At 52.0% G+C, this 22,902-nt stretch overlaps 2 protein-coding genes across 7 annotated transcripts in view; one reads left to right on the top strand and one right to left on the bottom strand.

Moving 5' to 3' along the window:
- The window catches only part of XRCC6 (X-ray repair cross complementing 6), a 28,970-nt gene extending 26,359 nt beyond the window's left edge, over positions 1-2,611 (bottom strand). For 2 of the 5 annotated variants that reach the window (XM_051834034.2, XM_070052978.1), the window contains exons 1-2: positions 2,177-2,356; positions 1,627-1,721 (exon numbers count right to left, since the gene is read on the bottom strand). In XM_051834034.2, the coding sequence (XP_051689994.1) occupies positions 1,627-1,705 (79 nt within the window). In that variant the 5' untranslated portion in view covers positions 1,706-1,721; positions 2,177-2,356. Of the gene's footprint in view, positions 1-1,626; positions 2,129-2,176; positions 2,357-2,478 lie in introns of those variants that run through there. The other 3 variants (XM_051834035.2, XM_070052977.1, XM_070052979.1) reach the window with 3 other exon arrangements.
- Positions 2,395-21,497, top strand: DESI1 (desumoylating isopeptidase 1). 2 transcript variants are annotated; one of them, XM_051834039.2, is made up of 6 exons: positions 2,395-2,755; positions 13,402-13,423; positions 14,235-14,304; positions 16,339-16,448; positions 17,398-17,583; positions 19,163-21,497. In XM_051834039.2, the coding sequence occupies exons 1-6, from the start codon at positions 2,410-2,412 to the stop codon at positions 19,254-19,256; spliced, it is 828 nt and encodes a 275-aa protein (XP_051689999.1). In that variant the 5' UTR covers positions 2,395-2,409; the 3' UTR covers positions 19,257-21,497. The 2 variants fall into 2 exon arrangements, with proteins under 2 accessions (XP_051689999.1, XP_051690001.1); XM_051834041.2 differs by having other exon boundaries at positions 2,408-2,755; positions 17,461-17,583.
- Positions 21,498-22,902: the final 1,405 nt, after the last annotated feature.

Raw genomic sequence — 22,902 nt, 5'->3', positions numbered from 1 at the left:
ATTACAACACCCACTTGCACCCAAAAGCAACTTCTATCCCCGACTCTGAGTCACTACCTTACTTCTTTTGTAACAGTTTTACCACCCGAGTGTACATCCTAAACATTAGCTGACTTTCAAAGTCTTCAAAGCATCTTAACCTACAGATAACCCTCCTTCCCATTTTCCTTGTGATTTACTTGCTGAAAAAGCAGGATGCTTTGCCAACTACACTTTCCCACATTCTGATTTCGCTGACTTCATTCTTTTTGGTAGAGATTAACATAGTCCTCTGTCCTAAGGACCTATAGAGGCTTTATCAGATTCAAGTTTTCTTTCTTCTCTTTTTGGTGTGTCTCATAGGTGATATCATGTTTTTCAGAAAAACATGTAACACGCGATTGACTCCCTTTTTGACAGTTGCTTCTTAATAGAATAATTTTAATTAGCTGCGTTTGGGAAGGAACAAGATGGTAATATGTGACAAGAGCTTCAAACAAAAGCTCTACCTTGACCCAATGAATTCTACCTCTCAGCATTCTATCATAATAAGATATGGAGGGGCCAGCGCTGTGGTGCAGCAAGTTAATGCCCTGGCCTGAATCGCCAGAATCCCATATGGGCCGGTTCGAGCCCTGGCTGCTCCACTTCTTATCCAGCTCTCTGCTATGTTCTGGGAAAGCAGTAGAAGATGGCCCAAGTCCTTGGGCCCCTACACCCACGTGGGAGACCTGGAAGGAACTCCTGGCTTTGGATCAGCGCAGCTCTGGCCATTGCAGCAAACTGGGGAGTGAACCAGCGGATGGAAGACCTCTCTCTCTGCCTCTCCTTCTCTCTCTGTAACTTTGATTTTCAAGCAAAATAAATAAATCTTGAAAAAAAAGTGTAAGCACTGTAATTAAAAGATAAAAATTAGATACAAAGAGAAACAGATATGTATACTTAGGAAATAAGACTAATATATTTGGAAAATATTGAAAATGTCAAAATGCTGGTAGTGGCTGTGTTAGGGCGGTAGATTATATAGAGTGCTTTAAATTTTCTCTTTTACTTTTTACAAGTGTATTTCTCATAGTGTGTTTCCCACTTTCAATAAAAATCTTTAAAAATTTCTACCCATGTCTCTCCCTCTCTCTATAACTGTACCTTTCAAATGAATAAACTTTTTTTTTTTAAAGAAAAAAATTTCTACCCAGGAGTTAAATTAACTAGTAGTCAAAGCACTCCTGCCCTGTTTTTCTCTTCCTTTGCCCCAACTGTTACCACGATGCCTGAACTTACATTGCCAAACCCGGAGGCCACCCGGAGGCAATCACTCTTGTGATGTGTTGCTAAGATTTACTCTTCCACTGTCCCAGTTACTGTAGGCCAAAGGACATTTCTGGGCGAGGAAGAGGCTCACCTGGGCCATTTACGCTAACAAAGGACACCTGTGACCAGGGTCATTTCTTGGGGCTCAACAGATGTCAATCTAGCAGTGACCCAGAAAAAATATTAAGGATAGAAATATCCCGTAGACTAGAAGAGCTGGACGTCAATAAAAGAGGCTGGGGTAGCTCTGCAAACTTCAAAGGCAGGAAAGTATTTCCGATGGCCCGGGAAGAGCAGCCGAGGGCATCGGGCAGCACGTCCCTCCCGGTCACTCACCGCCCGCTTCGGGGCTCTCCTCCTCTTCCTCCACTTCTTCATCACCCTCGGTTTTGTAATACGATTCCCAGCCCGACATGGTGGTCACTGCTCCACTACCAGGGCGGAGAAGTCAAGATCGGTAACAATGGAAACAGAGCAGCAACAGCACTCAGCTCGCAGGCTCTTTCGAGCTGTCCCAAAGGCTCGGGCTGACACGCCAGGAACGTGGACGGGTCCTCACGGGTCCCCTACGGAGGCCCGGGTGGCCGCTCTCAACCGCGTCGTCCTGGCCGTCCCGCCCCGCCTTCGACGCCATCTGGTCTGGGGGACCCCCAGCTCCGGGGCACCCCGTCCTCTAACGGGCGCCCTCCGGGATCCCGCCCAGAAAGCTGCCCCAGCCCCTCAGCCGGTCCCGGCCCGGCGGTCCCAGGCGCCGGTGGCCGCCCCCGCCCAGGGGCTGCCTCTTTCCCCTCAGATCTGCACACTTCCGGCTGACGCCGCCCTGACGGAGCGGCTGACACGCGGAGCCTGCGAAGGCCGGCGAGCCACGCACGCCTCGTCCGCCTACCTCAGCCGCCGCTTCGGAAGAGCGCCCTGCGCAGAGGCGGGAGTCGCGCGCGCGCGGGTTCGCGCTCGCGCTCCCCGTCAACGCCCCTGCGTCATCACGCACAGCGCGCGCTTCTTTCCCTCAGGCCGACACACCGGCTTCTACCCACGTGCCTACCAGAGGCCGACCCCGGCACCGAAAGCCCCGCCCCTTCGCCAAGCCCCGCCCCCGCCGTCCGTCAGGACGATGCGCACATGCGCGAAAGTGCGTCCCCGCCCCCGCCCCCTCTTCCGTGCGGACCCTTCCCGTCCCCTCTCTGTCACCTCACAGTAGTCGTTGCCGGTAGCGGGTGCGGGGGCGCGAGCGACGCAGGGCGGCCTCTCCCCCGCCCCTCAGGCCGGGCGCCGGGCTCGGTCCCCCCGCTCCCTCCGCTCCCGCCCGGGTCGGGTACGGGAAGGTCCAAGCCGCCGCTGGGTGCCCGAGGGCCGTCGTGGCCGCCGCCACGGGTCCCGATGGAGCCGCCGAATCTCTATCCGGTGAAGCTGTACGTGTACGACCTGTCCAAGGGCCTGGCCCGGCGACTCAGCCCCATCATGCTGGGTGAGGGGCCGGGGTCGGATGGGAAGCAGGGCGGGAGGCGGGAGGAGGTTGAGCCGTCACGATTTGGGGCGGGGGGCTCCGGGAGCCGGAAGAAGAGGCCCCGTGGAGAGGGGAGGGGTCTGGGGTGTAGGCACCCCGAGCCCCGCTTTCCCACCTTCACTTCGGAACCCAAGGAAGTGCCAGAGGCGTCCAGCCGGCCCCTCCGACCCGGAGTGGGGTGAGCGGGCGCTGGGAGGCAGCCGGGAGCCCTCCACGCCGCCCTCCCTGGGCGAGGTGTAGGGGACGCGGTGAAAGGGACACTGCGGAGAATCTGGGGTGGCCCTCGCAGCCTTCCCTGGGTGGCCGCCGGCTTGGTGGGGGGAGCCGGAGCGGCGACCCCCGGTAGAGGTCAAGTCCGGTCGTGCGCGAACTCCGGGATCCCCCAAGTTCGGTCTGACCACGCTGACCGCTCCCCGCGCTTTCCAGGGTCAGAAGGCAGTTCTGGGGGAGACCTGGATACTCTTGTGTCGGTAAGGGTCAGTGAGGGAAGTATCTGGGTCGTACTCGGTGTAGCTCGAACCTCAGGTCAACCCAGATCCCAGAATGCCTTGTGTAACGCAGGACTTGTCAGGCTGGGGTAGGCATGAGCAGGAAAGGCGTCCAGAAATTGAAAACTGAATCGTCTTGGTAACATCCATTTGAATAGCTTCCGTGGAGACGCTGGAGGACGATTTTAGTTCATAGTAAGGCAGAGGGCCGAGTGTCAAGCGAGCTAATTTTTGAAGACATCTCTTCAATTTCTTTGGGTTTCTACTATGTCATAGCTAAACTTAATCTCTGAACCCTGGACGGAGTGGTTTCTGTATTTGGTGTCATCTCAGAACCACCCAGGGTGCTTGTTAAAAATACAGACAGGTGTCTTCATTTCTAACATATATGGTTCCATGGGATTAGAAAATAAGTTATCCGAGGACATGGCAGGTTGAAAAAAGAAGCAAGCAAGCATAGAACAGTTCTTCAAATACAAAAGTGTGCTCTACACCAGAGGACGTATATGTGCTTGCCTCGGCAAATGATTACCTGAAGCATTCGCAAAATTGGTAACAGTGGGAATTTATGGAAAGGGGAACCAGGTGGGGGGCAGGAGTGGAAGGGATGTTTCTCTGTAGACATTTTCTTACCTTTTGAATTGCATACTGCGTATACATATGAGCTTTCCAAAATAAGGAAAGTAGGGGTCTTCCTCTCTTGGAGCCCCCCTCCTGATGCTGTGGCAGGGGGTTTCTGACTTGAATAATCTTGCTTTGCTCACTATTTAAAAAAAAAAAGGAAGTATTAAATATCCGAGAGTCTTATTCATTTCACAAGTTCTAACTTGGAATCTCCTGGAATTTTGATCTAAAAATCTGTATTTTTAGTCAGACAGTTACTTATATAGCCTACCCATTCTTAGATGGAAGTTTGTAGGGTTTAACACACCCACCAAGGGCCAGGAAGGGATCACCCGTTGTTAAAATGAGTAAGGCAAATCTGAAAGCAAAAGTTACAAAGTCACTGAGTAAGGTGCTGTAGTCATTAGTAGAGGACGTCACTCAAATTCTAACTGCATTTCCTGATAAGGAGCCATTTGTTTAATTTGACCATAGTGATGTGGCACTTAAATGGTTTCCCGGACACAGAAGGTGAAAGCCTCCCCCTTTTTTGTCCCTTTATCCAATAATTATTGTTTTTAGCCAAAGGGACCTTAGGCAGCATTGTTTCACTCACTCAACAGACATTTATTGTGTGATATTATATTATCTCATATTATAGCCTACTATGTGCGGAGCTTAACTGGAGGTGATATGATGAACACAGATGTTCTCTGCTGTCAAGGACCCGTCTAATGGAGGAGCAAATGAAATAGTTAGAGATGTGCGCCATGCTGTGCAGGGAGCAAACCCGGTGCTGAGGCAGAAAACCGGAGACCTACTTTAGATAAGGGTATCAGGGCAGTTCTGTTTAAGCTGGGGATTTAAGATGAGGAAGAAGCAGCCACAGAAGGGTGGTGAGGGAGTTAGGTTGTTCCAGGTAGAAGAGAAATCAACCTGCCAAGGCCCTCGGGCTGGAGGGAGCCTGGGCCAGTACTAGAACTGAAAGAAGGTCTTTGTGGCGTAGAGTAGGTGGAGGGGACAATGCCTCAGCTGAAGGTGTGGTAACAGACCTGCATCCTCCCTAGCCCCTACACTTGTTCTTTAAAGATTTACTTATTTGAAAGAGTTACAGAGAGAGGTAGAGACAGAGAGAGGTTTTCCATCCACCGGTTTGCTCCCCAGATGGCCACAATGGCAGAAGCTAAGCTGATCCGAAGCCAGGAGCCAGGAGCTTCTTCCAGGTCTCCCACATGGGTGCAGGGGCCCAAGGACTTGGGCCATTTTGTGCTGCTTTCCCAGAACATAGCAGAGAGCTGGATGGGAAGTGGAGCAGCCGGGACTCGAACCGGCACCCATATGGGATGCTGGCACTGCAGGCGGCTGCTTTTCCCACTACTCCACAGCGCCGGTCCCAAGAGTTAAGAAATTTGACCCAAGTCCAACAGCTGGTTGGTGATAGAGCTGGGTTATGAGTACAAGCAGTCTGACTTGCAGAGTTCATGTTTGCTGTGCTTCAACCCGTGTACCATGTGATGTATTCTCTTAAGTGACTGGTATAAAGTAGGGGCCTAGTTCAAGTCTGCAAAGGTATTCTTAGCCAGGTGTCTCAAGTTTGGATGAAGAAAGAAATCTGGGCTCAGTATGTGAGTCCCATTCACAGTATTCGAGATTTATGATAATCCCTCTGACCCCTCATCTTCCTGAATTAGATTCAGGAAATGTAGTTCTGTGACCTGGTCAGCAGCATCCTTCCAGGCATCTGTAATGTCAGCTCCCTGTGGCTGAGACCTCGTCCTGTTCTGTTACAGTCCGCAGTTGCACTAGATAAAGCCCAGCGTGTCTCGCCTTCCCCTCAGAACCATGCGGACTCCACAGCTTTACCTTGTCCTGTTTTCAGTCTCCTACAACAGCCTCCCGTGAAGGTTTTCCTCTTCCATAGTTCTCGACTGGCAGTGAAAATGGCCCCATAATTATCCTGAGCATTCTAATTGGGCAGACAGCCTGAGTGCACTTTTTTTCCCCATAGTCACTGTTTGTCTCAGGTAATTAGTTATTATAATTGTCCTTCAGTTCCTCCCCCTAATAATTTCGACTGCTCTTTAAATTTCTCGACCTCTTTTTGTGCCATAGAGATAAATGCAGAGGTGTGGGTTTTGTGTGCGTGTGCAAGACGTGCTTCATACCTGCGTTTTTCTTATCTGAAGTTTTATGAGCAGGCTTCACACTTTTATTTGCAAGCCTGTCTCAAAATTGTTCTAAAAGTTAAAGACTTGGAGATACATAATATAGGTATTTCTTGGCAGAAAACAATCCAATGAATACGTGGGATTTTTACTCTCAATTCCTTTATTCTATAGTATAATAGTTTATTTCCCTAAAAGTAACATATGTATGCATACAATATTTGATATATCAATATAAAAGAGATTATAATTAGATGCCCAAGTGAGTAGGGGGGCAGCAGCTATTTCAGGCTTTGGAATAAAAGAGGCCATGCTAGACTGGATGAGTGGAGGCTTCAGCATGAGCGTTGGGCTCCCGGAGGGCAGGAGCTCTGACCAGGGCAGGGGTGCAGTAAGTATTGATTAGAGGAGTGATTGGGACTTGAACTAACACTTGAAAGTTAAGTAGAATTTATTCAAATCTGAGGAAGTTTGTTTTTTAATGTTTTAATGCCAACTATTGTGCTTTGTTTTAGATTGCGTGAACTGTTTGATATTCCTCATGAGTGAATTTAGTAATCCTGCAGTTATGGCTCACAGGGCCCTGTGTGGTCCTGCCCTTGCTGTCGCCCCCTGCCTCACCTGTCTCATCTCATGCTGACCACACCCCACCCATGGGTTCAACAAGTTAGTTCAGCCACAGGGAAGGGACTGGAGTGACCGTTTGCCCACTTGTCCCAGGAGGGCTTCACGTCTCGCAGGAGCATGGTAGAGAAGGGCTGCTGGACACCCTAACAGAAAGGACGGCTTTCAGTTCACTGGACTCCACAGGCCATGCCGCCTGCCTGGGTGCTGTCTCCACATGTCTTGGCCTGGCAAACTGCTGCTCTCCCTTGAGGTCTCAGCCATAACTAAGACTTTCCCTGGCCTCCACTCCCCGATCTTGTTCATGTGTCCCTATGTGTGCTCATAACAAAATGTACTTGCTTAATATCATTCACCAATCTGTTTTTTGATTGTTGGTTTTCTCATCTGTGTCCATAAACCCCCCAGCTCCCAACCTCTCACTGGACTGGGAGCTCCCTGGAGGTGTCATAGTCTCACAGTCCAGTGTGGTGCTTGGCGTTCAGTCACCATTAGCTGGATGAATTATGGGGTGTTTCAGACTTACCCCAAAGCCTTGCCACAAGGCCTGTTACAAACAAGCAGCAATCAAGAAGGGAGTCTCTCAGAAATGAGGAAGAGAACCTGCAAGTCGGTTCTTTTATGCTGGGAAAGAATCCTGTACTGAGTCCCAGAAACCCCAGTGTAGACTGTTGATTTTAATCAGCCTTGTTAAGTAGTGATGTACCTGTCAGTTTTCAATAATGTATTGTATTTGGACCTTGTGTTTATGTCTCTGTGCCCAAAAGTGGGGCAAGCCCTCCTGAATAATGCAGTATTGGCTGCAGAGGTCCATTTATGTTATACACGTATTTCCTTTGACATGTTCCTACCTAGAGTCAAGGTTTATCTGTGACCCCGGAGAATAAGTTGATGTTCAAAGTGAACACTAAACCTCTCCTATTGCAGGTAAACTGCCAGTTAAAGGGATGGCATTTGACCTCGTGGTTGAAATGCTGATTGGAACCCCCACATCCTGTATCAGGCCTCCACTCCTGACTCCAGCTTCCTGCTAATGCTGATTCTGAGAGGCACCAGTTATTGTTCAAGGGACTGGGCTCCTGCCACCCACATGAAAGATCTGGGTTGAGTTGCAGCTCTCAGTTTCTGTCTAGTCAAGGGCTGTTGCAGGCATCTGGGGAGTGAACCAGTCAATGAGAATGGGACTGCTCTCTCCCCCCTCCCTTCCCCTCATCTCCCCTTCTCCCTCTCCTCCTCTCTGTCTGTCTGTCTCTCAAATAAAATTAAAAGGAAGACTATTATTTTATTATGGGGGTAGGAATATGTGAGGTGAGCTGGAATTGCATTAGATTTCTCCCAATAAGCTAGCATTTTGTTTCTTTGCCATCTGAGGCGAAGTGCCACCTGCACCTAGGCCCCTGGCTGTGGACCCCATCCCCGTCATCCATTTTGTGCTTATTGGTAGACATTATGCAGCATCAGCAGCATAGCAGGCGCTGATCTCAATACATCCTGTAACCAACACATATGTGTCTGTGTACAGGCGCCATCCTTCTAAGTCAAGGAGAGGTGGATGTGGGGCTTTCTCGGCTTTACTATCCTCACTATTGTTTCAGTCAATGGAGGACTGATGAACTCAGGCCTCACCCTACTCTGTAATTCCTGATGAAAAACAGGCCTGATGTCCATGTCTTCCCTTCACGTCCCATGTTCACCCTTCAGCGGCCTCAGCAGACTTGAGGCATGCGGCCATCTGACCAGCACTCGGCTTGCTGTGGACATCCCGCAGGGAAATTAATCTGCTTCTGTAGTGTGCTGATAGCCATTGAACCTGATTCATGTCCCACAATGACCTTGCAAACTCAGGCTACCTCACCTGCTCCCACCCTGATAAGGCCAAAAAAAGTTCACAGTTTATTAATTTGAAAGAGAGAGAGTGCCCACCTTCTAGTTCAGTCCCCAGATGCCCACAACAGCCAAGGCTGGGTTCAGGAGCTAGGCACTCAATGCAGGTCTCCCGTGTGGATGACAGGAACCCAATCTCTTGAGCCATCAGTGTTGCCTCCCAGGGTCTGCAGTAGCAGGAAGCTGGAGTCAAGAGTTAGAGCAAGGTATTGATATGAGACACAAGTATCTTTGCTGGCATCTTGGCTACTAGGCTAAAAACTTACCCCCAAAAAAAGTTTAAAAATTCAGTGCCACTTTCTGGTATCTGTCATCCTGTCAAGGTCATGGCCCTCTCATGAATGGACTAGAGCTGCAAACATTACATTTTTACCTAAGCTTCTCTAACAAACTCATCATCATGTCTTGCTTTTTTGTTTCTAAATAGACAAACCAAACCACGCCATCCTTACCTGCCTGTTTGTAAAGTGATATTAATGAATACTTGCCCTCCCCTACCACTTAAAAATGTTGTGAAAATAAGGATAACTAAGAAGGATGTTAGATGACTGAATAAAAGAAAGAATGAATCAGTGAGAGAATCTTTTTTCCATAATCCCTATCACCACGCAGCGGATGGAGGAGATACTAAGCGTACCTCGATCAGTTGGGTAGGGAGGAGGTGTGGTGTCTGCCTTACAGGCAGTTAGTGGAAAATAAAGGAGAAGAAAGCAAGGTTTCTACTGTGCAGCTCCTGAGTTGTTTTTCAGGTATGGAATCACCAACGGGGCTGCTGTGGCACAGTGTGTTAAGCTGCTGCTTGTGATGTGGCATCCCATTTTGGAATGCCAGTCCACGTCCTGGCTGCTGCACTTCCAATGCAGCCTCCTGCTGATGTGCTTGGGAAGGCAGCAGAAGGTGACCCTAGTGCTTGGGCCCCTGCCACCCACCTGGGAGACCTGGGTGGAGTTCTGACTCCTGGCTTCCGCCCAACCCAGGCCTGGCTACTGCAGGTGTTTGGGGAGTGAACCAGTGGATGGAAGATCTCTCTCCTTACCCTCACCTTTCAAATAAATAACAAATTTTTTTTTAAAGATTTATATTATTGGCCGACGCTGTGGCTCAATAGGCTAATCCTCCGCCTGCGGCACAGGCACCCCAGGTTCTAGTCCCGGTCACTCCTCTTCCAATCCAGCTCTCTGCTGTGGCCCGGGAGTGCAATGGAGGATGGCCCAAGTCCTTGGGCCCTGCACCTGCATGGGAGACCAGGAGAAGCACCTGGCTCCTGGCTTTGGATCAGCGCGGTGTGCCAGCCCCAGCACGCTGGCCGCAGCAGCCATTGAAGAGTGAACCAACAGAAAAGGAAGACCTTTCTCTCTGTCTCTCTCTCTCACTGTCCACTCTGCCTGTCAAAAAAAAAAAAAAAAAAAAAAGATTTATATTATTTATTAGAAAGGCAGAGTTACAGAGAGAGAGGGAGAAAGAGGTCTTTCATCTTCTGGTTCACTCTCCAAATGGCTGCTATGGCCGGGTCTGGGCCAGGCCTAAGCCAGGAGCCAGGAACTTCTTCCAGGTCTCCCACGTGGGTCCAGGGGCCCAAGCACTTGGGCCATCCTCCACTGCTTTCCCAGGTGCATTAGCGGGGAGCTGGATTGAAAGTGGAGCAGCCAGGACTGGATCCAGCACCCGTAAGATATGCTGGCACTATAGGTGGCAGTTAACCCGCTATGCCACAGCACCGACTCCTAAATATTTTTTTAAAATAGTAACTGACAGGGTGATCTTGGATACCCCTTCCAAAAATCCATCATTTCAGTAGGGCTGGATTTGAGCTGATGCATCTGCACCTGCCAGGCTGTTCTGGGTCACCAGGCTTGGGCAGCTGGGAGGGCAGTAGCAGACCTGGAATGCAGTGTGTCAGGGTTGCAGAGTCATTTGAATAACAAACCAGGGCCGCCTTAGCCTCCTTAGCACTATGTGTCAACCAACAGCAGTAACGAAACAAGATAGCACATCTCAACAGATGTTCATGTTGCTTCTCAGGTCTGGGTACTTTGTTAGGTGCTACAGTTACAAAGATACATACACAGCTAATCTCGTCTGAGGCAACTGTGTTTCACTGGGGAGAAAGACACGTATAGGTGTAGTTTCAATAGGCCAACACTATGAGAGCAGCTATAAAATTTTCCAACTATAAAGCCTAGAAAACATAAGAATTAGCCTTTATTGGGCATGTTTCATGTGCTAGACCTGTTTCACATGTCATTTCTTTTAGTGTTGGAAATGTTATAAGGCAGAAACTCTTAATGTCTGTTCTTTCAGAATAGGAAACTCAGGTTTAGACAGTGCTGTCCAATAGAACTTTTTGCAGTACTAAAATGGTCTAGCCCTGCACTGTCCAATCAGTAACCACTAGCCACGTGTGGCCATTGAGTACTTGAAATGTGATTGGTGCGATCCAAGGACTGAATCTGTGCTTTTTATTTGAATAACCACCTGTGGCCAGTGGCCTCTGTACTGGACAGCCCAGGCTCTACAAGGTTCTGCATGATCTGGCCATCTAATGCCTCTGCTCATTTCCTGATATTGTTTTCCTCACTCACTCATTCTAGCCACACTGAGCTCCTTCCAGTCCTCAGATACACCTAGCGGACCCTGCCAGGGCATGGCTCTCCCTTACCCCACCCAAGTTTTTGCTGAAATGTCACTTTCAGGAGGGGCATTGGGCCTAGTGGTTAAGATGCCCCCCACCCACACTGGAGTACATGGATCCAGTACCAGCTCTGGTTCCTGGAGCCAGCTTCCTGTTAATGCAGCCCCTGGGAAACAATGGTGATGACTCAAGTAATTGGGTTCCTGCCACCCACATGGGAGACCTGGATTGAGTTCCCAGCTCCTGTCTTTGGCCTAGCCCGGCCTTGACTATTGCAGGCATCTGGGGAATGAACCAGCAAATGGGAATGCTGTGTTAATGTGTGTGTGTGTGTGTGCGTTTGTATTTGTCTCTACCTGCCTGTCTCTCTCTCTACCTCTCAAAAAAAAAAAAAAAAAAATTAACATGTCACCTTCTCAAAGAGGTTCACTGTGACCACTTCCAGTCTCCCTACTTTTGGTTTTTTGTATCATTCCTATTGCTGGCATGTTCTGATTTATTGTTATCCTCCCCGCCTCTATCTGGTGTCATGAAGATTTTTTTTTTTTCTTATCTTCTTATTTATTGATATATATCCCTGGTATCAAGAATAGTGCCTTGAAAACAAGGGGTCTTCAAGAACTTTTTGGAAATATGTATTATGAGAAAACAATGCCTGGACTTGAAACTTTTTTTTTACATCAAAACTTGCTTTTAAAAAAAAGATTTATTTATTTGAAAGTTACAGAGAAAGAGAAGGAGAAACAGAGATCTTCCATTGGATGGCCATAGTGGCTGGAGCTTTGCCTAGATCAAAGCCAGGAGCTTCGTCCAGGTCTCCTACACGGGTGGCAGAGGCCCCAAGCACTTGGACCATCTTCTGCTACTTTCCCAGGTGCATTAGCAGGGACCCAGAATGGAAGTAGAGCAGCCAAGGATCGAACCCTGTACCCATGTTGAGATATAGACACTGCAGGCAGTGGCTTAACCACTGCACCACAGCATAGGCCCCTGACTTTTTTGTTTTTGTTTTTTAAATACAGTCAGACAGCCAGGGATCTCCACACTGGATGGCCAGTGTTGTGGCATAGCATATTAAGCATCCCATACGGGCACCAGTTGGAGACCAGGCTGCACCACTTCCGATCCAGTTCTGTTGCTGCTTTTTGTGTGAGTGTAGTGTTCCTCCCAATGTGAATAAAAGAAGCTTTATTTGAAAGTAAGAGGCAAGAGAAATCAATTTTCCCTTTTCTGTCCGGTTTCACAGAATTGTTACTGCTGCCATTTGACAAAATGCTGTTTTCTAAAGGCAGTCCTGTAGCACATCAACTCCACCTAAAACGCTGTATATAGAGTAAAGAGGAAGAGGAGACTTTGTGTGATCTAGACTTAGCTGGAAGGGATCAGAACCCAACTCCCTTTATCATCTTAGAGCCTGGCAGCGCCCGGCACCGGAAGTCACTCATCCTAAATGGATTTCCACTTGCCTCTGCCATCCAGATTGGTTCTGATCAACCTCTGTGGAATGTCGGGTCAGTCTGGCTAAGGGCAGAGTCTGCCTCCTGTTCTCAGGCTCTCTGCACAGCTGTGTGCCTGTACCTAGGTGGCAGTGTCCACCCTGCCACACTCACTGGTTACACTGAAGCTCCTCGAGGTAGTTGTTTTTTTTTTTTCTTTATTACATACCATTACATACTGCATCTTTCTCTTACCACTAGCATAGAGCTCAGCATTTGTTTTAGTTAATTATTCACATCTGTATGTCTCTTTCCAGTTGACTTTGAGCTTGTTAAGGGCAGAGCAGGGATCTATTCCTGTTTGTATTTCCATACTTGAGATGTTGTTAGCCCAAGGACGTATAGAATGAATGTGCATCAGCTGTTTAAATGGATGGCATTTGCAAAGTTTTTATTATATTGTTTTCTGAAATGAAGCAGTGGGTAACAGCTTTTCTTGCTTTCCCATAGTCTTACTGCAGATGGGACAGAAATCAGAAAAGCAGAGTTGAAAGGAGAGCAGGCTTAAGGTGATCAGGCACATTGTGTGGTGTTTTCATCGTGTGTGCAGATAAAGGGTTCTGGTCACTTTTCAACTTACCTAGGGCAACACCTCCAAGTCCCCTAGGAGGCTTATTACGGGTTCCCCTGGGTTTGAGTGACATTCTGAATTTGCTCAGGTAGAGGGGCCATTTAATCTGCTCCCAAGTGGCTAAATCTCTTCTTTTCTCCACAGGGAAACAACTGGAAGGCATCTGGTAAGTTGGGTAGAACTCCTTATGTGGACTGGTTTAACATAAAGCCACACCTTTTGCATTGCAGGTTCCAGGCTGGCTTCCAGCTTGAAATCTAGCTCTCTGTGTTGTAAATCTCCAAGCCCTAACGCAGAGGTTCTCCACCACCCCCCGTGATACTTGGCCACGTCCAGAGACATTTTCAGTTGCCACAACTTGGGGGAGATTGCTGCTGGTGTCTGGGGAGCTGGGGGTGTTGCTTAGCATCCTTGAAGGCACAGGATAGCCCCAATGACCCAATGACAGAATGACCCAGCCCCAAGTGCTAATAGTAATAATGCTAAGATGGAGAAACCCTGGCTTGGGGTACAGTCAGCCCTCCCTCTACACGAATTCCAAATCCACAGAGTAACTAACTGCAAATTGAAAGTATTTGGGGGGGAAACTGTGACTGCTCTGAGTCTCTACAGACTTTGTTTTTCTCTTGTCATTATTCCCTGAATAATATGCTACAACTGCTCTTTACGTAGCATTTACATCGTCTTAGATGTTCCCAGTAGCCCAGAGGTGACTTAAAGCATCTGGGAGAATGTGAGCGGGCTCTCTGTAAACTCTACTCCATGTTGTGTAAGGAACTTAGGCATTGGCGGCTATAGTGTCTTGGGAGGGGGCTGGTCCCAGAACCAATTGCCCACAGATACCAAAGGGTGACTCCTCTGTCTAACTCCTGACTGGCCCACAGTCATCCGCTGGCAGAAGCGATTCTCCGCAGCGTGGCGTTAGCTTTCTGTCCCGTGGTGCTCCGTGTTCTGGCTCACGTGTCTCTCTGTGGCAGGCATACCTCCATAGTTGTGCACAAGGACGAGTTCTTCTTTGGCAGTGGTGGGATCTCCAGCTGCCCGCCGGTGAGTGTCTCCCCGTCCTGCAGCCTGGGGTTTCTGGGCTTCCCGTAGACCAGGCACTTCCCTGTGCTGGGCACCCGTGGCCTCTGGGAGTGGCCTTGGCACAGCTCCTCATAAGTGTCTCAAGTCGGGCTCGGGAAATCCTTTCCCAGATGCCTCAGCCAGTTGCCCTGTGGGTGCCCTTCTCACCGAGCGTCTCCAGGAAGCCATGTGTAAGCTGCTTTCGAGCTGAGGCTGCCCAGTGCCAGGCTCACATGGGCATTTTGTTGACGTGGGGCTGACGGATGAAACAGCAAGTGAGCTGCCCAAAGCCGCACAGGCAGTCGGTGGCCCCAGAGCCAGGACTCAGCTCTGTGTCTCTTCTCTGTCAGTCTGTCCTAAAGTTGTCACAGGTGCTCAAGCAAAAGCCAAGCAGGTGTTCATACTGATACTGTAAATGGGAAGTCATTCAGTTTCTTCCTCTCTGGCTGCCCCTCTTGCCCCACCTCCTGTGACAAATCCCTCTCTAAGGCTGGTCACTTCTCCCTTGTAAATGTCTCTGCCTCTCTAGTCTCTTCCCGTTTCCCCAGAGCTCCCACCTGAGTCCAGGCCATCCGCACGTCTCTCCCTGGCAGACTGGGAAGGTCACCTGCCGTGTGTACGGGTGGCTTTCCCAGGGAAGCCTTTCCTTGCAGCTTAATTGTGCACTGGCTAATGGGATGTTTTTGTCAGCCTTTCCTGGTGGATCGTAAGCCCCATGAGGGCAAGAATCTCCCGGTTTGGTCCACATCACACCCCCAGTGCCTAGCACAGGCACAGCACAGAGTACGTCCTCAACACGTGTCTGTTATACGAGTGAGTAATAGGGCGTCGAATGGTGATCTCTGAGTCTCTCAGAACTCTGAGATCATTCTCCAGCTGCCATAATTGCCAGTCCTGCTCACCACACCTTCCCCCATGCCTAGAGCGGTATCAGCCACTTAGGAGGTGCTGAGGCTGGAATCAACCCGTTCTCTGGGTGCACTCCTCCCAGGTGTGACATCCACAGTACCCCCATTGCTTCCCCTTTGACTGGTCCCCACTTCACTGCAGCCTCTCCTTTAGTCCCCGGGACAGTCTGTTAGTCCCATGGCCAAGGGTTTCCTCTGGGGTCCAGGCCTCCCATTCATCCCCGTGCCCCACCAGTCTCATTACATTGCTCAAAGATTTGGCCGGCGCCGCGGCTCACTAGGCTAATCCTCCGCCTAGCGGCACCGGCACACCGGGTTCTAGTCCCGGTCGGGGCGCCGGATTCTGTCCCGGTTGCCCCTCTTCCAGGCCAGCTCTCTGCTGTGGCCAGGGAGTGCAGTGGAGGATGGCCCAAGTGCTTGGGCCCTGCACCCCATGGGAGACCAGGAAAAGCACCTGGCTCCTGGCTCCTGGCTCCTGCCATCAGATCAGCACGGTGCGCCGGCCGCGGCGGCCATTGGAGGGTGAACCAACGGCAAAGGAAGACCTTTCTCTCTGTCTCTCTCTCTCACTGTCCACTCTGCCTGTCAAATAAATAAATAAATAAATAAATAAAAAAACATTGCTCAAAGATTTAAAAACAAACCCTGAACTCTGGAAACGGTGGCCACGTGTGGGCTTCACACAGGGACATCAAGTGTGTCACAGAACTCTGGCCGGGACCTTGTGAATGTGGGCCCTGAGAGACGGCCTCTCACGTCTGCGCCTTCTAGCTGTCCTGCTCTGTGCCGGGGACAAGAGAACGCTTCGGCTGAAAGAGTGGCGCGCGGGAGCAGTCGGACCTGCAGGGGAGGCAGCCTCCCAGGCCCCACGGGAAACAAGGAGGCTGACTTCTCAGCCGCGCTGCCAGCACTCGGCGTGGGGGTGGGGTGTACACCAGGCAGCACTGAGTGAGTGGGCCCTCCGTGCCACCAGCACTGACACCCTTCACCTGCCCGGGTGCCCTGAGCACTAGTGAAAGGTGAAGGTGCTGGAGCAGGGCCTGTGGTCTGCAGTGGGAACTCCGCAGGGATGGTGACTTAATGGCTCTCTTTGGGTTGGCTGTTTCAGGGAGGGACGTTGCTTGGGCCCCCAGACTCTGTGGTTGATGTGGGCAGCACAGAAGTCACAGAAGAAATCTTTCTGGAGTACCTGTCCTCCCTGGGGGAGTCTCTGTTCCGGTGAGTGGAGACGGGGTGGTGGTTGCTCGTGTCTGTCTCCCCCACTAGCTAACCCGCCCCTGGGGGATAGCCACCGTGTCTGATGCCCCAGAATTCTCAGCACGGACCTGGCCCAGTTTTTGCTGAAAGCATGTGAAGAGAAGGACGTTATCATGCTACCAAAAAAAAAAAAAAAAAAAAAAAAAAACACCTCAGCCTGTTCCCGGGCAGATAGCCCGTCCCTGCCTGCTTGCCGCTGAGACTTTCAGATGAAAGGGCTGCCCCTCGCTTTCAGTTAGAATCGGCAGGTGCTGCCCTCGGCCTCTGTCGGCAAGCGCTTTGTCCTGCGCGTCAGAAGAGGGCTTGCCGGGGCGGGGGTGGGGTGGGGTGGGGGGCAACGCAGGACAGACTGGAGCAGATTCGCTCTTGAGCAGCTCGGGTTGCTTTCGGTAAGGGCTGAACTCTGACCCCGGAGCTGCCTCCGTGAGTAGAAGGCGCTGCTGAAGCCACAGGCGTCCACTGCTTCATTCCATCTTTCTCTTAAAGTCACTTTTTAGGGGTGAGCACTGTGACACAACAGGTTAGGCTGCCACTTGGGGTACCCGCATCCCGTATCAGAGTGCTCGTTTGAGTTCAGCTACTCAGGTTCCAACACAGCTCCCCGTCAGTGTGCCTGGGAAGGCAGCAGATCACACGCTCAAGGGCCTCAGTTCCTGCTGCCCACGTGGGAGACCCAGCTGGCGTTCTGAGCGCCTGGCTCCGCCCTGGCTGTCGTGGGTATTTGGTTAGGAAATCAGTAAATGCAAGATCTCTCTCTGTGTCTCTCCCTCTCCCTTTCTTTTTTAAATAAATAAGTTTGTTTTTTTTAAATCACTTCGTAATGGTCCAGAGTGGCAAACCAAACAGTCCTTTTGGCGTGTATGAGGGGCAGTCACAGACCTCCCTTTGAGCTGTGCTCACTGCCACCTAGGAACTCCACGTGGGTGCTTGCTGGTTCCTCATATCTTCTCCGATCCTCTCTCACTGTGTCCAGAGGTGAGGCCTACAACCTCTTTGAACACAACTGTAACACCTTCAGCAACGAAGTGGCACAGTTCCTGACGGGGCGGAAGATCCCTTCTTACATCACTGACCTGCCCTCTGAAGTTCTCTCCACGTAAGTATAGCTCTGTCTCGGCCCCGGTCTCAGCCAACTTTGAAAATCCCCAGTCGCAGTCAGCGCCCCTCCTCTGGCCCACGCCTGCCCTCCCCTGATTGCGGCAAGTCTTCCCGGCCAGGCCGTCCAACACAGATAGCCACCAGTCTCCCCACCCACTGATGCACACCTGCATGGCCTCCACCTCCTCGGGTTAGACCAGCTCTGCCCTGGCCAGGGTGCAACCATAGAACCTAGAAACTCACATGACAGCAGCTTCAGTGTTTGTACAAAGTCCTGCCGTCTGTCTTCCCCATTGTGCACAAAGCATGCCTCCTGCCAGAAACACCCATTAGATGCAGGGTTGGGTAGAAGAGAGCAGAGGGCAGGGCGGCTTGTTCTGGGACCGTGGCTTCCTCCCCCTGCACCATGAGCCCTTTGACTCCCTCCGAAACCGCGTTCTCCGGTGGCGCCGTCAGCCCTCGGTAGACGTTTGCTTCCCCTGATTTGGTCTCCATCATCCAGGCAGCGTCGCCTGAAAGGGCGCACCCGCCTCCAGAAGCCATGTTTGCTGCGTGCTGCTGTCAGACAGCCTCTGCCCACTCCAGTGCCGTGTCCATTTGCTTAGACAAACTCTGACTCGGTTTCTCCCAGAGTCCTGTCCAACAGGGATCCCAGCAGGTTGAGCAGGCCTAGCAAGGTGAGATGTTTTCACACCTGGGGAGGCACCTCTCAGGAAAACTAGCACAGAACTCGAAGCTGGTGAGGAGTCCCGGAGTCCCAGCCTCCCAGCCCTGGCCCTGCCCTCTGGCCCTTGGTGGGTGTTAAACCCCACAGCCCTCCAGAGCTATCTCAGGGGTCCCTGAGCACACCTGAGTAGCTGGAATGTTCTTGCTGTTACTAGCTGCTGGGTGGAATTCGGGGACTTGTCTGAATTAGAGTTGACAGCTCAAGGTTCTGTCTGTTTACACTCTGGGGCACTTCATTCCTTTTGACCTTGGGGATGATTTTCAAAGATAAAGTCTCCACCTCCGCCAGTGCTGGAGAGCTGTGTGGGCAACCTTGGAAAGTCTCTGGCTCCACGGCCAGCAGCGCTTGTCCCAGTTAAGTTAGTATAAGAGCAGCCTGGAGCCCTTCAGAAAGTGACACAGTGCCTGCCGGCAACCCGGCATCTGTCGTCTTTCCTGAATAGTCCCTGTAGTGCTCGGAAGACCTCGGTTCCTGGAAAAATCCAGTGCTGCCCTCCTCACCTTCTTTCCATCCTCATCCTTGTCACGTCCTTTTCCTTTGCCTCAGCTTCCTCACTTCTACTTCACTTTTGCCTTCTTGTTCACAAGAATTAAAGATGCAGGTACAGAAAGCCCAGTCCCACCTGTAGCCAGCCTGTTCAAACCAGAGCTGACCAGCTTCTAGAGGCGTGAGAAGCGAGAGGGCAGAGCTCACTGGGGCGGACTCGGGATTGAGATTAGAGCCGGCCGCGTGTGTCCGAGATGCCCTCTGAGAAAGCTGGTGTGGGAGGTGGTTGCGAATGCAAAACTCCCGGAGTGGCAGCTGCCATCCTCCTCCCCTCAGCCCAGCTCACGGCTCTGTCTCCCCGCAGGCCCTTCGGACAGGCGCTTCGGCCCCTCCTGGACTCCATCCAGATCCAGCCTCCTGGGGGGAGCACCGTGGGCAGACCCAACGGCCAGAGCTAACAGGACCGCATGGGACCGCCCTGCCTCACCAGGGCTTTTCCTTTTTAAACAAAACAAACCCTACCAGATTTCTATTTTATAATTTTACATCAGAGCTAACAACCAGGGGACGGCTTTTTAAATATCCCAGGGAAGGAGATCACCAGGCTGCACATGGGACAATGCTGCTAAGGAACAGAACAAAATGCCACCCCTTCCAATAGTATTACACTAATTTATTAAGGCTGTCTTGTCTGTGAGTTCACTTTTGACGCTGTTTCCCAAGCGTCCTCCACACTGGAGAAGGGGGGTTGGTTAAGTAGCAAGCAAGAGGCACAATGTGGGTAGCCCCAGCCTGGAAGTTCTTTCCAGAGAACACCCATGCTGCACCCAGCTTGCCGGCACCCGTGGGAGCCAGGTGAGTCCAGCCACATCCGTGCCCCAGGAGCAGTTAAATGAACCAAAGGATTTGGCGCACGGTGACTAGCCCAGCCTAAGTGAACTCAGCTACGCCCTCGCTCCCTTCCCTCCCCAACCCCAGCAAAGCTGTGGGGCCAGAGCTGGAGCAACCAGCACCTCAGGACTGAGGGAGAGTGACAGCAAGGACCAGAGCAAACAGGACAAAGCCATTCCTCCCTGCACTGAACTGCTGGCCAGGCCTGGACCATCAGTTCTGGAAAACCTGTCCGGCCGCCCTCAGACCACTCGCTGGCACAGCTGGCGAAGGTCTGCGCTGCAGGGCGGAAACCAGGCCTTGTGCTGCAAATCCTGGTGCAGGTCATCTGTAGCCCCTGTAACCACCCGTCCAGACCGATACGCAGGCTGCAGCTAGGGACCAAGAGGGCTGACGCCCAGCTCTAGGAAAACATCTCTGACGTAGAAAGAGTTAACGGTGCAGAATCCAGGTGGCAAGAAAGCTTAGAGCTGTTTCCGCTGGAAACTTGACCCTGTCCTGACTGTCCCGAAGCACCTGTTATCACGTTGTCATTCCGACTCAGGAAGCACGAGTGGGCATTCTCCCGAGGACTTGTGCTGGGAGTCTCTGACCTGAAGAGACCCTCGCGTTCCCGCCTGTCACGTGAGCCTCCCTCCCGTCAGTCGGGCTTGGAGGAGGATGTGAGGGGACAGGACCCAGGCAGCCCGAGTCAGCCCCGGCGTGCTCACGCCCCTCCTGCTCGGCCCCTGCCCTTCGCAGACTGCGCTGCTCCTCCCCGGAAAGCTGCTGCCAGCTCTGGCCCGTCCCCTGCCGCCTTTGCCATGAGCCATAGCGGTTGGCCTCATCAGGGGCTCAGCTAAAGGAAGGGGGGGTGCCTTCTGCCCTAGTGTGGCTGGGACCTCACTGGGGGCACGTCCAGCCGGGACGTCAAGTGACGCTTTAGAACTGTAAGGTCGGAGCATCTTTAGTTTTTCTCAAGATGCAGTCACTGATTCAGTGTGCACGCAGTGATCAGCTGGAGCAAACGCTCCAGGGACCGTTGTTTGTTGGTCCTCGTAGCAGGCTCGGTCCCCAGAGGGTGAGTTTCAGAGGCTGGGTTTCCTCTGGGAGGGGCAGGGTGTTGGTTGAGGCCATCGCTCTGCTTCCCACCAGCTTCTTCCTTTTCCAGCGTTCCTTGTCCGGCCCCTCGCCCCCAGCCTCCTGCTCCAGACCTCTCCCCTGTCTCCAGAAGGTGCTGGGCTTTCTCCTCTCCCACATCCAGGCGCAGCCAGTTGGCTCCTTCCTGCAGTCCCTCAGACCCAGCGCTGTTCTGAAAAGTCAGCCCAAGTGACGCCCCTAGAGAGTCGGAGTCACCCCTGTTCGTGCCCAGCAGCATTCGTGCCAATGCCTGTGCCCTGGGGCTTGTGGGGAGACGGAGGGACCATGAGCAGTCTTGCCAGGGCTTTGCAGGAAGGCAGGCCCCGCCGTCGCTGACTGGAAGCCCAGGCTCAGGCTCCGACCTCCCCCGCCCCGTCCTCACCTTTCGCTGTCTCGCCCAGAACCTCAGGAGCGTGCTCATTGTGACCAGCTAACTCCGCATGGGCGTGGACAGGCAGAGTGGAACGGGGTCACGTACTGTGTCAAGTGGACACCTCCGTAGAGGTCCGTTGGTTAAAAGGGACAGGGAGGAAGGAGGGAGGAGGCCGCACCCGTTCCCTGAAATAAAGCTTGCACCTGAGATTTGTTCATGCCCTCGAAGTCAAACTAATAACTGTGTCTAGTATGGAGGTGTTTGCTGGTTTCCTTTGATGTTTTTTCTAATGCAATAAACTCATGTCTGCCTGCTGCGTTTGTGTAGTGCTGAATCCAGGCCGGGACGCTTCCAGCATGAAGCTGCTCCGGCTTTCTAGGTGTGCCTCCCACTGAGTCTGGGCGTGCCACTGCCCTTGACTGTGCGCCTTGTGGTTAGGAAGTGAGGACGGCAGGGACGGGTTGGTAAAGATGGAGATAGGGCCCAGAGAGAAAGCTGCTTGTCCAAGGCTACCTCGTAGCTGGTGGAGTAAGACTCGAGCCTGGTCTGCTGACTCAAACTCTAAAGTCTTCCCTGGAGGACCTCGGCCATTGAATAAGTGTCTGACCTCACCAGGAAGTGTTCAACTTTAATTCCAACCTGGCTATAGGTTGGGTCTGTGGCTGGGGGACCTCTCCCCACCTTGCTACCATGACCAAATTAAACAAATATAGCTCAGTTCTGAGCACACCCTGCTGCTGCCACATGTGCCAGCGTTTGGGACCAACGCCTGGAACCAAAACTTGATCCAGACCTCCCACATGGGTGGCAGGGACCCAGTTACTTGAGCCATCACCACTGTCTTCCATCAGCAAGAAGCTGGAATAGGTAGAGGTAGGACACCAGGTGGCGCTGTGGACTTGCACACCTGGCCCAACACACTGGCGAAGTTTGAGTTTGCATTACCCTAGACCCCCCCCCCCCCCACTAAACCTGCTGTGCTCCAACACACCAACCCCTGTGTGGCCCCCAATTGTCCCCATGGTAACAGCCAAGCTCCTTACCCTTCTATGACTTGTACTGGGTACCCTGGTGCTATGTGGCCACCCCAGTCTGTCGGGGCTCCCCCTTGGGGTGTTTTCACCACCTCCACTCCTATTTGCTCCACCTGGGTTCCCTTTCCACGTGGCACTGCCTAACGTGCCTAAGGACCCAGCACCAGCCTGTCCTGTACAAGCTTTGCCAGCTCCTTCCAGCCCAAGCTCCCCAGCAGGCCTGCCACAGGTGGCACCACTGAGTGTTAGGGACGAGGTACCTCTGGACCTGAATTCAGAGCAACCTGGGCTGAGCTTCTGCTCTGAGACCTTGATCAAGGCCTTCCGCTCTCAGGACCCCAGGTCCATCATCTGTAGAATGGATTCCTCCCCTACCGCAGCTTGACAGGGGAAGAGACCCCACCAACCCCAGGCCCCGGGCACCGGAGGTGGGCAGGGCCATCTCTGTCCCCACTGATTTCCACTGAGGGAGTGTCCCCAGGGAGCCTGAGCCAGCCCAGCAACAGGCTCCACCCCTCATACCAACACTATCTCTGGGTTTGTTTAATTCAGAGCACTTGTTTACTGGGAAGACAACTTAAGCTCTCCAGGCATTTTGAAAGGAAAAAACCAAAACAGCCAACATGGCGTCTCCCCACCTGATGTTCACAGAGCCTCTTTAACTCCGCTGCATCCCCTGTCCTCCCA

Source organism: Oryctolagus cuniculus, chromosome 11 (assembly GCF_964237555.1).
Source record: "Oryctolagus cuniculus chromosome 11, mOryCun1.1, whole genome shotgun sequence".
Taxonomy (NCBI): Eukaryota; Metazoa; Chordata; class Mammalia; order Lagomorpha; family Leporidae; genus Oryctolagus; species Oryctolagus cuniculus.
The sequence above is the reverse complement of the archived record's forward strand: the minus strand, read 5'-3'. Positions and strand labels throughout refer to the sequence as shown.